Raw genomic sequence first — 19147 nt, forward strand, 5'->3', positions numbered from 1 at the left:
AACACACCTTATACTATTTAACACCATGCCAAATGCAGGGACTTATACTAGCTGTTTTCTAAAAGTCTGCTTGCCATTTATTGATTTGGTGTATGTATTCTGCTTGGTGTCAGGTCTCAATGGTTTTTAGTGTTATGTGTGTTTATATTATTCCTGGCATCTAGCAGTTCTTGGACTTATATTTGGCTTGGTGTCTGAATGTACTTGCTTTGAAATGTATTGGTTGTCCTAAGTTAACAGCCAGGTCAGCTGATGTATTTTCCTCTCTACAGATCATCAACTATGATTTCATGTTAAGTTGATCTTTGTCTGATTGAACCATTTATTTCTAAATAAGCAAGCTCTCTAAACCTAGTAGTTTAATTAATGTGCATAATTGATAGTAAACAAAGGTCATGAGCCTTGCTTAGGTAAGCACAAATAAAAGAATAATTAGCAAATAACTTTGAAGATTGCTGTTTCATTCTTCACATTATTTACTACACGGGATGTATCTGTATCATCCTTTTACATACAATAAATCCAGCGACGGAAAAGCTTTTATTGACTCATTTGTGGATATATTTCAAGAAATGTTCAACACATGAATGGAATCTACATTGACATACAAGAACTAAAGTGATAAACTACCCAACTGACACATGAAAACAACAGTTAAAGTATGTAATAGAAACAAGTATTTCAGTATCCTAATTGCTAATTTAACAGAACCTTTAGGTGGATATTACAGAGAGACATCCAACTTTCTTTAGAAAATCATCTTTGTTCACCACAGATTGTGCTCTAGATGTGAGTTTGAAGAATCCACAAAACTTTATTGACAGTTGCGAAACAGAGCGCCTCCATAGTGTAAAAGGATTATTTATTAGTACAACACGCAACTAAAATTGTACTTACACAAAAGTCAGTGGTTGCAAGCATAAAAGAAACGATGAAATATAAAATCTCCAGCAGGGGAAGTCTGAAGGGATCACCAAATCAGCGTCCTCTGCTCCCGTGAGTTTAAAATGGTCTACGCGTTTCAGGGGCACGCCCCCTTCATAAGAACCTAAGGAAACTCTCCTGAGTCCTGTTCTTTTATTTAAAAGATGACCAATCACAAGGTTTTGTCTTTGACAATGGTGTTTGAGCCAATCTCCGGTAATTAAGATTTTTGCTGACTTCCGTCTGACAGGCAGACGGCTGTTATTAGTAGAACCTGGTCATTAACCTATTCAGTTGGAAAATTACTATCTCATGATGTTTGGAACGAACTATCCATACAGGGTAATAGGTGTTTGTGAATACAAAAGACTAAATTTAGTAAGAGATTTCAAAAGAAAAAGATAAAGCTATTAGGTATCGAGGAATGAATCCTCTAAATCAGACCTAAAGCGCTCTAGTGTTCGCAGCCTGACATCTGAGCCCGCTGGCAACTTTGTATTTCATGCACATTCGGGGTTTGTTCACTTAATTGCAACAAAATACAGACAAGTGGAAATTAATAGAAATTCAAATCAAGAAATATACTCAGCATACATATAGTCCCATTGCGGTATTTATAAGGAGACAACAGTCAACTGTATTAATACCTCAAAAGTTGATGAATATAACAGACTTTAAATAAACAGACATAATGACAAATTGATACTATATAGCCAACAGGATCATACAATGTGGATACAATTGTAATACGTTAATGGTTAATGCCCTAGCACATATATATCTCTATTGACCTATTGATTCATATGGTGTGCATTCACCTGAGAGGAGAAGTCATTTATTTTGGACCCCAGTGTTGGTGTAAATAGACAGGTCAAAATGATTGATTTTAGGCCCCCAATATCAACATATATCTTTAAAAATAAATATTTCCAAAAATAAAAATCCCATATTGGTTGGAGCCGTTTTTCCAATCTTTAAAAGATGTATAAATTATGTTTATGTATATATATAAATGGATGGTACGAATGTATGATTTAACATAGTCATTTACCAGGATGAGAGGAAACAGTGTGTATTTAATTATACGTGGATATTTAAAAGTTACATTTAAAACAATACATTTAAAAAAATTAAAAAATAGTGGATAATACAATTCTAATTGTCTGAAGCTGCTGGTGCTGTAAAAGTTAACGGGATCACTATAGGACAAATATTAGCATGAGATAAAGGGGTCATGATCGCCAATGGTAATATTTTTGATACATATAAATAAAAAAGAACCTTTTTATTAATCTAAAAGGATAAAAATTGTTTTTATGAGGTATCCAAAGAGGTTTTGTTTATGTATGGATACATAAAAATTAGTTAGGGCCTAAAGAAACATAATTGTGGAAACATTGTTTTCACAGAGCCGATGCCAATTCTATCCCTTCATTGAGTCCCATGGGGAAAAGACTATTTAATGAGTAAATCCAAAATGCCTCCCTCCGACATAACCTTTTGTATCTATTCCCCTCGTCCAGATCTGATGAAATTAGTTCAATACCAAAGACCTTCATGCCTTCAGGACTATGGTTGTGAAAATTCAAAAAGTGTACAGGTATTGAATGGTCATCAGCTTTTTTAATTATGTTTCTTTTGTGCTCGCCAAATCTCGTTCTTAAAGTTCTAATGGTACGTCCCACATATAATTTGCCACAAGGACATAGAATTCCATAAATAACAAAGGAAGATGCACAATTAATAAATTGTTTGATATGAAACACTTTCCCTTTTTGTCCCTCCACCACTTTTTTTCTGTGCCAAAAATAGGCACAGGCACCACAATTTGGTGCATTGCACCTATAGCAACCGGTTTGACCAAATATTCCCTGGTCCAGATGTAAACCCCTCTGGGTCTTTATTTTACTTGGGGCTATCTGTCTGCGCAGGTCATTAGGTTTGCGAAAAATTACTTGAGGTGCCCTGGGGAGAGATGTAATTAAGAATGGATCTTCTTTTAGTACTCCCCAATGTTTTCTTAGGACATGACCAATGCGAAAAGCTGCATTGTTATATTGGGTGCAGAAACTAGTTTGATATCTGGAAGTATTTTCTTTTTTTTCTTCGTCATTGTGTGGGGGGGGGGGCACTTGATGTTTTTCAAAAGCTTTGTTAATAAGGGTTTGGTCGTACAACTTATCACAAAATGTTTCCTTTAAGATCTCTCCTTGTTTGGCATAATCAGAATCCTGAGTACAAGTCCTTCTTAATCTTCCAAATTGCCCATCCGGGACATTTTTGATCCATTTAGTGTGTCGGCTACTTCTTGCATGTAAATATGAATTACCTGCAGAAGGCTTAAAATGCGTTTTGGAAACAATTTCTCCTTTGTTGTCCACACTCAGCTCCAAATCAAGGAATACCAAAAAAATCTTATCTACCACATAAGTAAAATCCAGTTGGAAGGGATTCTTTTTACAATACTTAACAAAGTCCAAAAATTCAGTCTCAGTACCCTCCCAAATAATAATAATGTCATCAATGTAACGGGTTGCCAAATGGGTTATTAGTCCAAATGTATTGTTGTTCCCACCACGCCATAAAAAGATTTGCATAGCTCGGAGCGAACCTGGCTCCCATAGCCGTACCCTTCAATTGGACATAATGTTCACCCAAAAAAGTGAAATAGTTATGGGTTAGGGTATATTCAATAGCTTTAAGGATGAACGCTGCTTGGGAGGAATTGATGGACCCTGATTTGATCAGAAAGTGTTGTACTGCTTCTAAACCTGGTTGGCGCTCGATAGAGGTGTACAAAGATGCCACATCTAGGGAGGCCCAAAGGTAGCCTTCCTTCCAGTTGTAAGGTTTCAAAATCTCCAGGATGTGGCTAGAGTCCCTCACAAAGGAGGGTATTTCACACACTAGTGGTTGAAAGAAATAATCAATATAACTGGCTAGATTGTAAGTGAGGCTATCCATGCCAGCTATAATTGGTCTCCCAGGGGGCAATGATGGGTTTTTATGGATTTTAGGTATATGATAAAAATACGGCACACAAGGGTGGCCCACAGTTAAAAATTGTGATTCAGATTTGGAAAGTACACCATTATCCTTGGCTTCTCTGAGAAGGGTGTTGAGTTGCCCCTTATATACAGCTGTGGGATCTCCATCTAATTTGGCATATGTGGAACTATCGGACAACAATCGATGAGCCTCTTTGACATAGTCCTTACGGAATTTAAATTTTCTAAATGTATTGTTTTAAATGTAACTTTTAAATATCCACATATATTTAAATACACACTGTGTCCTCTCATCCTGGTAAATGACTATGTTAAATCATACATTCGTACCATCCATTTATATATATACATAAACATAATTTATACATCTTTTAAAGATTGGAAAAACGGCCCCAACCAATATGGGATTTTTATTTTTGGAAATATTTATTTTTAAAGATATTTCTGACCGGTGGGAGCTGCCTCTATGGTGTATTAACGAACTTTACAGCCGGACCGTTCTGCAAACCGGGGGCGCCAGTATTGTCTTTTTCGTTGTTTTATTGACAGTTATTTGAAAGGAAAAGCACACTGATCCAGCTAAATCATGTTCCACATCAATGAAGGTAGAACTAAATAAGGCACATGTCTAATCTAGTGTTAGTTTTATAGTGTGAGATCAAAACCTGTGATTTCATTATACCACCTAGCTGTCTTGTTTTTAGGGTCTAAAATGTTAGTGGTTCATCCAGGGCCAGTGCCTAGGGTGCAGCCTCAATCACCCCCCCATGTCACCCCCGTCTTTTTAAAATTGCAAAAGCCAATAGCAGGCTAGCTATTGCACACACCCACTAAGCAGAGGAGCGGAACTGAGAGGCAACTTTCTCTCTCAGGTCTACTCCTCTTCTCAGTGGGTGTATTTTCAATAGTCAGTCTGCTATTGCCTATTTCAAATTAAATTACATCCACATGTTGCCTGCGGAGGCTATCTGGCAGGAGAATGGGGCCACCCGCAGAGGGGAGGGGGGTTGCGCAGCGGAGGGGCTGGTGAGTGCAGTAGCTGGTCTTGACTAGGGCGCAAAATAATTTAGCACTGGCCCTGAGTTTATCAGAGTATAGTCAAATTGTCGACATGGCTTTAGGTTGGAAGATATGGATTAAAAATCTACAAGAAAGTGTTAGGGCTAAATAAAGGCTGCCTCATACCCATAATTAATTAATTTTTAATTATGCTTGCTATGTGTTATTGAGGAACTGCACGCAAACAAGTACATTTTTCAGTAACATTGCAGTTTGCAATTGCAGTTTTAGCAACAAAATCTTCTAATATTACAACTTTCCTTGTACACATTACAAGCACCAAGAAATGTTATCAAGCTACCACTTACAGTATAAAATGTGTAATCACAACTTTTAACACAGTGGTCTGATACAGAGTCACAAAACTCAGAGATACATTAAGATTTAAATTCAACCAAAAACATTTAATGAGGCAATCAATTAATGAATTATTACATTTTGTAATGTGGAATCATGTCATGCTTTTCTCATAGCTAAATTATAAAGATAGAAAGACAATTATTTACAACAAACACTCTAACCCCTCTGCTTTCTGATCTACAGTACTTTGCCACTTGTTCTGGTAGCATGCAATTCACATATTACATGTTCATTCATTCATTCTATAAATACACCAGGCTGTCGATTCTAGAAAAGCTATTGTTTACCTTTGCAGAAAATTACTGAAGAAGAGGAAGTCAAGTTTACACCAAATAGTTGAAAAAAATAAGAAGAGTGGGCAGCCATCTCTAATTATATTTTAATATACAGAGAAATTTGAAAGCCATAGTAGCATACTTATAATTTCTGTGATTCTAAAGTGGGCACCACTGTCAAAATACAATGTACACAATGGGAGATTAATTCACTCATGCTGTTAGCATAGACGATGGAATATGTCATATTTTTTTGTTCAGGCTCACAGGCTAAACAAAAAACCCCCCGAAATTTCTCCATGTGTACAGAGCTTTAGCTAACACTTTGTCCTAATCTCTTTAGATTAAAAATGTTATAGTATGCATCTCCATTTCCATTGTTCAATGCCTAAGAAAAAGTTCTAATCTGTATGGAAACGTATCTATTTTAACTGTAACAGTTGGCCATGTATAGGTAACATACATTGTCACTGGCTAACACTTTTACACATATAATTTCATATGTACATTCAATAAGCATGATTTTCCAGTTTCCTTTTGAAACTTAATAGTCTCTATTTGTCACCATAGAAACAAATACATCAAACAACGGAATCAAAGCTAGATGTGTGCATTATATTGGCAGATTATTACCATAGTAATACAAATTTCCAGTTGTTATTATCACCATCTGATTGAATATACAATTGGTAAACACGGTAAACAAATAATTGGTACTTCACTGACAAAAGCATACATAAAAGCAGGCAAGCATTTTCAATGCAGATGCCCTCTCCAGGCCATTGGCTTGACAAGCAGTGAAGGATAGTTATGGGAATCAGCCCTACAGCTTGCACCTTGAAATACAAGTCAGCAATATCTTTGCCCATAATTCTACCTTGATGTTTCCTTTCATAAACAAGGGTGGAAACTGTGGCTTTAAATGTTTACTCAGTTGGTTGCAGATTGCCTCAATCATTTGTATTAACCTCTGCATTGTTAACTTGCATTGTAATAATGAATGGAATTTTTCACAATCATCATATGGCCACCAGTAATTACTGCTAGATAATTTGGCATAGCATAACTGACCATGTTTAGGCTCCCAGAGCACATACTGAATATGCATTTGAACACAGTAGCCTGAGGTTTTTGGGTCCTAAGGTTGGCCACTAGAAATAATATAGTTAAATAATGCATACTTCAGTACTAACACAGACCAACAGCGCTCCGTTTAATAAATAAAATTAACTAGAGCACTAGAGCACAAAATTATGAGTATACCTGCATCTACATCCCAAATTTATACTATGAAAAGAGTCCGAATAATAGGGACTCTAAAGGAACCCTTTGAGAGAAATATGTAGGCTCTCATTGCAGACCTTTCTGTCTGAAAATACCAGCTGCCTGGTAGTTATGCTGATCTAATGCATGATTTTTAAGTCACTGACCTCACTCTAGCATACAGATCAGGGTTTGTGACTTTATATTACCTTTACTGGCTCCATAGTTGTCATGAATATGGTTTCATCCTTCAAACATGTAATATACTATATAGCACACCGGCAAAATAGTATACTGTCATACGGCAGCTGTATTTTCTTCTACTGTAAAATGTCTATCCACTATATCTTATCACACATAATATGATAAAATCAGCATAATAATAAAAGTAAATTTATTTGTGTACTATTTTATATAGGTAACATTTTACTTTTTTATTTTTGTAATCACATTAAACACATATTAAACAGACCTTGATAAATTGCTTTAAATCCTGGAGATCCAATGCTGTCATCTGATTGTAAATGCAGCCACATTTGGTTGTTCATACTAACAATAAGATCCGGTACACTGGAACCTGTGAGACTGTATGACACAATTTAAAAAAAACATTTTTTTTTAAATGCCCATATATACACTACATACAGTTATTAAGACATAAACATGTTAATATACACATATCAATGTGTTATTAAAGCCTTTAAGTTGTATCTGCAACTTTAGATTTCCATTTCAGATATTTGCTGAAGGAATTATGCTATGTAATGTGATTTTGTGCAACGACTAGTAAAAATGATAGCATATAAATTTAGAACAGGCACAGAAATGAAAACATACCTTTAAGGTTGTTTTAAATCGCAACACTGGCTCTTTTGGGCCCTTATACTGGTCTCATTTGTTACCACTGCATTTTGTCTTGCCATTCACTGGATATGTTAATCAATGACCTAACACAAATTGGTTTCTGGCAAATGCTGAGACTTTATTTCTGATCACTTTTGCTTTGCCTTAAGGAAGGACCCACCACTGGTGTTGGAAGTTACATAGCAGGAGTTCCAGTGAATGCATGCTAAAAGTGACACTAAACTCAGAAGTAAAACCTTAAAAATGCATTTGAGTACCCTAACTAATAATAAAAAATTTAGCTTATTTGTGTATCACTGAGCTATAGATTCTCAAATCATCTATGAATTCATGCCAACACTGTCCTTCCTTCTGGAGGGTGGCTACTTTACATGGGAGTGAACTTGGAGAGGTGGCTACTTTACAACACACACAGGCATCATGGGGGAAGAGAAATAGCCACCCTCCAGAAGGAAGGAAAGTGTAATTGAATGCATTTTTAAGATTTAACTCCTGAGTTTAGTGTCACTGTAATGCACATTACATGGCAGAATATGTAGGCAGGTTAATAGAAGTTAATTTACAAATAATGAGGAAGTTGATTACAAAGCTGTACAAATATTATACTTACACATATAAAACTGATCGTGTGTCACCTACTTTTCCACCATCTCCAATAGTTAGGGTGTCATAGCCTCTTTCTAGCTCAAAAACTTCAAAATAAATCTTGATCACCTGTGTGCAGAAATGTATAATGTTGCACATATTGTAAGTTCACATACATATTAAATGCAATTTCACCGAAAAAGTTGTTGTACAGAGGTGTCTCCCAAAGTGTGTTCAAATCATGTACCAAAATCTCAGCCTCTACAGTTTAACTATGTTTCCTCTATCTTTGAATAGTAGCTGGCAGTAAGGTAAGTATATTTTTCCCGATGTAGTCATGCACAAAATAATCAACTCTTTAGTATTCCTCCTGCATTGAAGGTAAATCCCACCATTGCACCACACTTTGGGAAACATCATTGCATGGCAGATAAGGGATCAGTGTTTGGTGTGCACTTAGACATGAGGATGTAACCTTTGTCTGCAATATTAATAAGAGCCCTGAAAGTAATTCTTTTTTTAAACACAGCTTTAAAAAAAAGATTTTTGTAAAAAATGTATGTTTGTACTGTACAAATTACATACTTTACTGTGCAGTCTTGTATCGAGGGCATATATCCTACCTGTAATTTTGTAAGATTACTGATTTTTTTTATTCTGACTGTAGTTTACCCTTAAACACTCTTTTAGTTCATCAGTGTAGACAGGAATTTTGTAAGATTACTGATTTTTTTTATTCTGACTGTAGTTTACCTTTAAATACTTTTTTAGTTCATCAGTGTAGACAGTTGCCTAATGAGTTACTATCTACATAATTCCTTGTTATGTAATAATGCATTCTTAAATACTTTCCGTGGACCTCATGCATGTGGCAGCATGGAGACAAGGCTTAATGCTGACCTACCACATTTATGGGCCACTGTGTTCTGAGGGTGCCAATTAACTTGGTGCACTTAATTGGCACCCTCAGAACTGTGACTGAGCTGCCACCATCAGCTCACAATCAACCACCACCAATCAAGAGTCAGTAGGACCACATCACCACAAAGCATGCAATCACAGTGATTGCATAATCAAGAACCCCTTCTATCAGCCTCTGCCATTACAACCCCCTTAACATGCCAGCAGCAAGGGGTTAAAAGATAATACTAGTCACACATTTCAGCAGCGCAAGTATCTACTTTTGACTTTTGACTGCTCAGTATCTACTATCTAGTACCTGGTTCTTGCTTCTCTCACTGTTTACCTGTCTGTAAACTTATCTTAAGCATTGCAGCCACTGATTCACCTACAGACAGCTCCTCTAAACTGTAGGGAGCATTCTGTTAAAAAGCAAGTGAAGGAAGCACAATAATTTATTTAAAAAATACTAAAGTCTTTGGTGTGTTGTTTTTCTAGGACTTGTAGCCTACATGCTGGAAGGGCTTAACCCAAGTCAGTCCCCTAGCAGAAAGTGAAGCTAAATCAAAGTAAAGCTAAATCTAAATCTGCATAAAATAAGGTTTTTCCGGCTAGTTTATGTAATGGAAGACACCAGCAGATCTCACTGTGACATTCCCTGCCTTTCCCAACAAAGCACTTGTTACCTGAGTGGCCAATAGGCAGGCCTGGTTACTGTCAAGTAGCAAAGCTTGGTTAATCCTGTGAAATTACTAACTCACAGAAAGCTGATGGATGCATACAGATTTCCAGAGGCTCTGGTGGTAAATCAGGCAGTGGGGTAGCACTGGAAAGTTACTGTATGGGGAGCAATAACTAACTTTGAAGTGATTTCCTCCTACTTGCTGTTGTGCCTACAGGAATATGAAGTGAAACCAATGAAACACAGAAGCAAAAACAAAATAAGGATAACGGTCTTACCTATTACCTACTGGAAAAAAAAAGGTTTTAGATTCAGATATAGTTTATCATTCAAAAATACAAATTAGATTTGCATGCAATATCTATTAAAGATTTAGATATAATTTATGAACTTACTTGAGACTAATATGAAGTAATTTTAAAATAGCTGATAGGTTAACTTTAAGTTAATGCTATAAACAAATGTGTGCATGTGTTCCAGCTTTTGTGTGCAATTTCTATTTTCAAAACTTCTTTGTGAGGACACTTTCAGTCTGATTATTCTGCATCAGTAAAGAGTGACTTTTCGTTCATTAACTTTATATTAGCCTTCTGAGGAGCTTATCAGTCTTTAATTTCAGTATTGGAAGAGATTGACATTGGCTTTATGAATTAAAGATATCATGACCTGCTAGGTCTTTAGAACGCAATGCTCTCTGTTGTGACTGAACTTTAGAATTCTAAAAATGTGGAACTAATTAATTAAGGATTTTTTTTGCAGTAAACATAGCTAATGCCATCAGGGTTGTTACACTTCCTTGCCTTTAATGTTTTTCACTGTCTAGGCTAACTGCTCTTTTCAATGTTTCAATGGTTCTAAGATTTCTGAAGCTCTGTGATGTTAGCAATGGCAGCTGAAGTCCTTCTGGCATTAAAGTATCATGTTGATAATGAAAGAAAATCGTTTTTGGATTAAATCTTTAAAGACACATGAACAGATGTCCATTCACTTTACCACACTTGGTCAAACAAATTTAAATAGAACAAATCTTGCAATGTGTTCAAATTACATTTACAATTAAATCTTCAAATGAAATCCTGTTCAAAAAGGTGCTCATAGACAATAACAAAATGTGGTTTAACATTAAATCAACCCCATATGTGTTTTTTTTAACATGTAACCGCCCGTGGACAGTTTATGGCATGGCTTTGTTGCCTACATGATAGTATGATGGGAGCTTTTTCTAATTAAGTCTTAACCGATAAAAGCATACCGTGTAGCTACTGCATGTGACAAAACCTTAGTAAGGTTGCATTTCACTGTAGCGAGCTGTATGATATATTGAGTGTTTCATACAATTTAGCAGGCTACTGCCATATACATTTTCAGTTGTATAGCAAGTTTTGATGTAATATGAACATTGTGAGAGGCTGATGCTTCAATGCCAAGATAAACTGGACATTTAACTGACAGCCTTACTTTTTAGCTATTGTTTTCAGCATCTGTATACTTCTCCAATTTGGATGCCAGTAGTAAGTAGTCAAATGTAGTTAGCCAAATGTATCCAATACACCAGTTCCCCAGGTTCATATGACCAGCAGTGCCTAACATTTTCTGCTGGAATTGTTGAAAACAGCTGCTTCAGATGAAAAGCATTTTATGTCCATGATAATCTTAGCATAAAAAAGCTGTTTTTTTGGAGGGAGGGGGAAGGCCATATATTTTCTAAATATATTTTTACATGATGTATGTATCCCTCTTTCCTTGTCTCCTATTGTTAGGCTCATAATGTGCATTAGGGAGGATTTGCCCACCCTTACTCCCTAAGGGTCCAATGTACTGGGACGTGTTCTTTCATCAAATACCAACCTTTTCACTACTTGTGAGGATTTGCACAAAATGGCACTTTATTCACACAGTGGAGGAAGACTATTTATACAGCATATTATTTCCTGTTTTTAGGACTATTTAGTTAAATGTTTTCAACTTCTGGATTGTTTTAATGTTTTCACATAATTGCATATTTATGAATCACTTAGCTCTGCATTAGTTTTTTTCAATACATTGCCAAAATTGGTAATAAACTTAAGCAATCCCTGTTGTCTTTATGCCTGGGAAACCTAAAGGGAGTGGCAGAGGCTAGTAGGGGTCGAGCAGGTCCTGCTTGACCCCTAAACCATAAACATTTTCAAAACAATAAACAATACATTATTTTAAAATTGTTATTATTTTGTTGAACACTCCAAAGAAGAATAGTTTTTTTTAATCATAGAACTATTGTGTATACTGTGTATCTAATGGAATCTAAGAAATCTAACTTTTACTTTTTTTTCCCTCCAAAGATAAATGGGGATGTGGTTTTGACAATGTGATCTACAAGAATTTGTAGTAATATAATGTATGATGTATGTGACATATTAATTCATTGAGAATCTGATACATATAAAAAAATGTATTCTACTCTAACTGATTCAGTGTTGACTGCACAATATTTCTGGCCCTTGCCTCTGACATAATTCATTGTCATTTTTATATCTTGATAAAGCAAGTGGCTCATCTTCTTTTTTTAAATGCAGCCAACTAAAAAGGTTTCCATGATTAATGTGCAGCATGCATGTGCTATATTTTTGGCTTATCTTGATGTAAGTCAAGTAATAATTTAAAATGTCAAAAAATTATTACACACACAAATTGTGTAATGCCAGATTAGAATGTCACTGACACCATCCTGGAGAATTGTAGTGTTCTGTATGTAGTAGAAAGTCACTCGCACTCCAACTTGATTTTCTGCCAGTGCTTTATTGACAAAGATTGTGTCACATTGTAAAGCGATATTTCAGAACCATGTGGCCCCTTCTTCAGGCAAACAAAGTGTATACTTGCCTGAAGAAGGGATCACACGGTTCCAAAACGTCGATATACAATGTGACAAAACCTTTGTCAATAAAGCTTGACAGAAAATCAAGTTGGAGTGCAAGTGACTTTCTACTACATACTTACTGATTTGGAGAGGCATCTGCAGTCACCTCAGCACCCACCCAATATTTGAGGGTTTTATCCTGTCAGGAGTGCGATGGGACCTACTGGAGTTAAGATGTACTGTTCTGTAGCACCACATATATCTTAAATGCATCTCTGAAAGATGTAATTTGAAGAATTGTTTTTTTCAAATTCATCCTCAAAATCACATAACATTGGGGGACCTACCCATGACCTTTGTTTAACAACCCCTTGTTTCCTGATTGACCAAAAAAGCCAGCTCCATGCTTCCTCGTTACCCGGTGATGAGGGAGCATGAAGACGGCTTTCCTGCTAATCGGGAAGCTGGGTGGTGAGTCATTACACGCCGCCTGGCTTCCTTAATGGGGCTTCTGGTGTTGGTATTTGGCATCGGCGAGTACAGAAAAAAAATATCAGTACTTGTACTCGATACCGAAAAACCGGTATCAGTGCATCCCTAGTTCTATTCCTTCCCCACTCTATCCAAAACTATATAAAAAAGTTTCTGGCTTGATATACACTTTAACACAGATTTTTAAGAAGTTTCCATCTGACAATATAATTGGGCAACCATTAATCTGATACTATTATTCACATTGCATATACTGTATACAGCTCCTGTCCATCAAATTATATTCATATAACTATTGAATGGACCAGATTTGGATAGAACCCTGAAAGTTTATGTCCAGCAATTTTTTTTCCAGTTTTGGATAAAGTGTTGACGGGTTACAAACCCTTTCTGGTTTTTACTGCCCATAAAATAAAAAATGCCTGCACCCCATAATGAGCCCCAGTTGTTTACCGAGGCCTCAACAAAACAGGGGAAGGCCTCTCATGACTCCTTTCTCAAGGTGACAGACAAACAAACAGAAAACATTGAACTGCTATATAGATATATATTGTACAGGACGTCAGGAATGGGTCCTGGGTAGTTGGTGTAGTTCCCTGCTATTAAGACAATGGTCTGGTAGAAGCAGGACACATGGTTGTGCTAAGCTATGGACTGCTGATTGCTGAGACACTGCTGCTGGGCGAGGTAGTGAGCCACTGATTAATTTGTACTGAAGAGGTGTGCTATTTGTTTTGTCGTTTTGCTGATAACATAAGCTGTTTTATTTGATCAGTTTGGCAAAATAAAGACTATTTCCTTAATAAAGTACAGCTGGTTATTGATCTCAACCGCCCTGAACATTACATCTGGTGGAGGTAGCGGGCAAAGCCAGAAAAAAGCTGTGTATGCAGACTATATAAAGAAACATTACATGTTTTTGGATGACCTGGATTAAAACTGTACAGACGCCACAATCTACTCACAAACAAAATTCTGAAAGTGGTTTGCATACATTGGGGCACTAAAGGGTACCCATTGGTGCCAGTAACAATTACTACAGCTTGTGGTATGGTTACACAGGAGGTTGGGGTGGTGCCACACCTTATCCATGATATCATAGTGGGACGGGATTATCCCCTCTTTGTTAAACAGTGGGAGCATGTAAGCCGAGAACTTACAGATGTTGCTGGCTCCCCCACAGAGCAGGACAAGGGAGAACCCCACACTCATGAAAACAATGTTGACTTTGTTGAAAGCACTTACAATTTTGATGCTAAAAAATGTTGTACTGGTTATAGAAGACCTACAAATTCAGGAGACCGCTGAGGGGGGGTAGGGGGGAGACCTCCTACTGTACAGGCCATGGTTGGGGAGGATGTAGAGGCACCCTCCCCACTTCAGGTTATGTCTGAAGAGGAGGATTCCTCTGATCTAGTGAATCCTGACCTGGAGGTATCAAGGGGTGCATTCGGCACCTCCCAAATGTGTTGACCCCACCTTAAAAAATGCCAGAGAACAGGTTACAGTTATGAATGGGGTAGCCCAGGTTACTGAAGCCAAAACCAGATTTCCTCACTTTGCCGTCAATAGTGATTTGCTGTATCGAGTTACCGAAGTCCAGGGAGAGGTTCTAGAGCAATTGTTGGTTTCCCATCATTTTAGATATATGGTACTTGATCTTGCTCACAATGACACATTAGAGCAGCGGTCTCAAAGTACCGGCCCGCGAGGTGGTACTATGTGGCTTGCAGCCAGCTGACAAGTCGGGCACATGGTCATGGACTACGTGCCTGACTTGCAGGAGCAGCTACACAGTCTGCATCTCTGTTTGATGCAGACCACAGAGCTGCTCCTGTCAGCTCCAGCCGAATGATGGATGATTAGTAAGGTCAGCACTTGACCTTACTAATCACCACTAGATCACCAGGGAACGATGATGTGCCTCCTTCCTGCACGAATGCAAGCAGGTGAGGGGGCTTGGAAGGAAAGGAGGGTGGAGTGTATTATACAGTATGTGTTCTGGGGGCTTGGGAGGATGTGGGGGGAAGTTTATTATGTGTGCTGGGGACTTGGGAGGGAGGGGGGAGTTTATTATGTGTTCTGGGGGCTTGGGAGGATGTGGGGGGAAGTTTATTATTATATGTGCTGGGGGGCAGTGTATTAAATGTGTGTGGGGGGGCTTGGAAGGGGGGGGTGAAGTGTATTATGTGTGTGTGGGGGGGAGGGAGTCTATTATTATGTGTGAGGGGGGATTGGATTGGGGGGAGTCCCCTATATTTCAGGTGCGATTAGTGATTCCTGTGTCACAAACTTGCGTTTTCCTGCAGCAGGAATCCCTAATCTGGCATTTACATGCAGCAACTGACACCCATTCAAGTTCATGATCAGGTGACAGCCACTGCATGTACACACCTGCATACCGTATGTAATTGTATGTGATATGATTGCATGCAGTTACAAAAATAATCACTATCCCTGGATACACAATTGTGTATTCAGGGATATTGATTGATTCCTAACTGCATGTAATCCTTTCACAAAGGTATTTTTCAGTTTCTTCTTTTTTTACCCCTGATTATTTCTTCTTCCATTTTTTTGTGCACGCATATAATGTGTTTTGAAAAACACTGAATCGATTTTCTTGTTATTTACATGCAAAAAATTGAATCTGTATACCTCCCTGCACTGTTTCTCCCACCTATTCTGTAAACCTTTGAAAAATCTGAAAAAAATAAACAATTTAAAAAAAAAAGGTATTGTGCTTCCTGTCCCACTTGTCAGCTAATTGCTCCAATGTCAAATTTTAGGAACCCCTTTGTACCCCTACCTATTATTAAAGTACCATTTGATCATATCACTATGGATACAGTGGGGCCCTTGATGAAATTGGCTCACGGTGGTGCTCGATTATGCCACGAGGTACCTCTGAGGAAGAGCTCCTCAAAAAAGGATACCTGAAAACTATTTAATATGTTTAAATAAACAGGGTTCCCTAAGAAGATTTTGACGGACCAGGGCACACCGTTTATGTCGACGGAGATGGCAGACTTGTATAAGTTCTTCCAAATAAAATGGTTACGCACTTTCTGTTTATCATCTGCAGACTGGATTGGTTGAGAGATTGAACAAAACGTTAAAATCCATGATCAGGAAAGTTGTGTACAAAAAGAGGGTAAAGATTGGAACTGCTTACTCCCAGCAATAATGTTTACTATCAGAGAGGTACCTCAAGCATCCACTGGGTTTTCCACATTTTAATTGGTGTACACAGAAGATCTCGTGGGTTACTTGACATAATTAAAGAATCCTGAGAAAGTGAGTGATCACCGCATAAGAAAGTGGTGGAACACATCACTCAAATGAGAGAGAGAATTGGTAAGGTAATGCCCCTAGTGAAGGAGCATCTACAGAAAGCACAGGAAGCACAGAAAGGAGTGTGCAATCAGTCCACTAAGGTTAGGCAGTTCCAAGTTGGGGACCAGGTGGCTGTACTTATACCCACGGTGGAAAGTAAATTTCTGGCCAAATAGCAAGGTCCAAGTGGCAGAAAAGATCAGTGAAGTAAATTACAAAATACATAAACCGGGAAAGAGGAAGCCTTATCAGATATATCATGTAAACCTGCTAAAACATTCTCAAGATATAGAGCAAGTAGTTGCTTTAGCTGGAGCTACTTCAGGGACCCTGTACGGGAGAATCAAGTGTTAGTTGCTCCCACACTGTCAAGACAGCAAACTCAGCAGGTAAAAGACTTTCTGCAGAGGAATAAGGACATATTGTCAGAGCTTTCAGGTCTTACCAATGTCATTGAACAGTATATTGTTATGGAGCCCCATGTAAAACCCTACCATATTCCCGAGGCCCAAAGGAAAGGTGGGGCTGAGGAAATTCTGGAAATGCTAAAGCTCAGTGTCATTGAGTAGTCAGTATCAAACCCAATTGTTTTAGTGCCAAAGCCCAAAAGGACTCTGCAGTTCTCTAATGACTTCAGAAAACTCAATGAGATATCAATGTTCAATGCATATCCCATGCCCCGAGTGGACGAGCGAATAGAAATTTTAGGACCAGCCAATTTTTTACACCGGAGGGTCACTTTCAATACAAGAGAATGCTATTTGGGCTGTACTCCAGCCACTTTTCAGAGGGTGATGGATAAATCTCTCTGCCCTGATCAATGATACACCGCAGTCTATCTTGATGATATAGTCATTTTTAGTACAGATTGTGTTATGCGCTGAGCAAACTGTTGGCGCTATATAAATCCTGTATAATAATAATAATTCACATCTGCCCGGGTACAGGCTGTATTAGACTTGTTAAGATAAGCAGGATTCGCAGCAAACCATGAGAAATACACCATTGGAATGGAGAAGGGCAAATACCTGAGGTACATTGTGGGTAGAGGTTTAGCCAAACCACAAATGAACAAGATAGAAGCCATCCAGGCTTGGCCCCGCCTTGCCCTGTAACAAATAAGCAGGTGCGAGCATTCCTGGGCATAGTTGGGTACTTCCAACGGTTCGTCCCCAATTTTGCCAATATTGCAGTATCACTGACTGACTTAACAAAAGGCAAAAAGTCTGTCATGGTTCAGTGTAATGACAAAGCGGAGAAAGGATTTTGTTGTTCAAACAGATGCCTCCAGTGAAGGGCTAGGAGCTGTTGTCAATGCCTAATAAGTCAATGGGCATAAACATCCAGTAGTGTTTCCCAGTAGAAAGTTAACGCCTGCCGAGAAAAACTATGCAGTTGTGGTACAAAAATGCGGAGCCATAAAATGGGCTCTGGATTCTCTTAGATTTTTCCTCCTTGGTAGGAATTTTCGGCTAGTGACTGACCATGTACTATTAACTTGGATGAGACAACATAAACACACAAATGCAAGGGTGACTATGTGGTTTTTGTCTTTGCAAGAGTTCAAGTTTGTGGTAGAACACAGCCTGGGGAAAAGTCACCAAAATGTGGATGCCCTAGTCAAGGGCACATTGTAAAATGTCCCACATTGCCTCAGACGCCTCCTTGTCGAGGCGGGGGGGGGGGGGTAGTGAAAGCCTACAAAGGGGGGGGGGGGGGTATGTACAAGATGCCAGGAATGGGTCCTAAATGGATGGCATATTTTACTGCTATTTAGGCAATGGTCCCTTTGAGGGGATGTTAAAACAGGTTGTGGAATGGAAAGGTTTAACCCACCTGCTGTGAGTGGTTTAAAGAGCACAGGAAGTCAGCCTGCAGCTGTCTGTAAAGTGTGTCAGAAGCTGGACACATGGATGTGCTAAGCTATGGACTGTTGATTGCTGAGACACTGCTGCTGGGCTCATGGGCCTGTGTTGCAACCTGCTGGAGCTGGCTGGGACTCTAACCCTGGTGTTGGACACACTTATTGGGGTGTCTAGCCACTGATTAATTAGTAGTGAAGAGAAGTGATATCTGTTGTGTCGTTGTGCTGAAGACAAGCTGTTATATTTGACCATTTTTTGCAAAATAAAGACTGCTTAATAAATTACAGCTGACTATTGATCTCAACCGCCCTGAACATTTCAATATATATACAACTTCTAATAGATGAAACTTACCATAATATTCATGCTATTTTGAGATCAGATTGCTGCTCATTTTAAGCCCTAAAATTTGCATAACGTAATAAAGCCCATGTTTGAAAATAAGGGACCTGTGCCAGCAAGAATGGTCAAACAAGGCATGATATGTACAACGCTGTGCTACTTCTAATTAATATACAATCGCAATATATTAAAAAAAGAATACCAATAAAAAGAACCAGAAAAATAAAAAAAATGCTCATTAGCATGTAAGGGACCAGTAGTAATTAAAAAAATGTACGATCTCCCTATCTTGGACAGGCAGATCGTACTTGCGATGATTGCAAGCCTGCCCCGCTGAATGGGGCACGAACATG

General features: G+C 38.2%; 1 protein-coding gene across 1 annotated transcript in view; it reads right to left on the minus strand.

The window, feature by feature from the left end:
• The window catches only part of CSMD1 (CUB and Sushi multiple domains 1), an 880549-nt gene that overhangs the window by 354967 nt on the left and 506435 nt on the right, over window positions 1–19147 (minus strand). Inside the window, exons 10-11 of the mRNA XM_018562582.1 lie at window positions 8364–8467; window positions 7362–7474 (exon numbers count right to left, since the gene is read on the minus strand). Of these exons, the coding sequence (XP_018418084.1) occupies window positions 7362–7474; window positions 8364–8467 (217 nt within the window). The remainder of the gene's footprint in view (window positions 1–7361; window positions 7475–8363; window positions 8468–19147) is intronic.

This window comes from Nanorana parkeri, unplaced genomic scaffold (assembly GCF_000935625.1).
Source record: "Nanorana parkeri isolate BGI_ZX_2015 unplaced genomic scaffold, ASM93562v1 scaffold586, whole genome shotgun sequence".
Lineage (NCBI taxonomy): Eukaryota > Metazoa > Chordata > Amphibia > Anura > Dicroglossidae > Nanorana > Nanorana parkeri.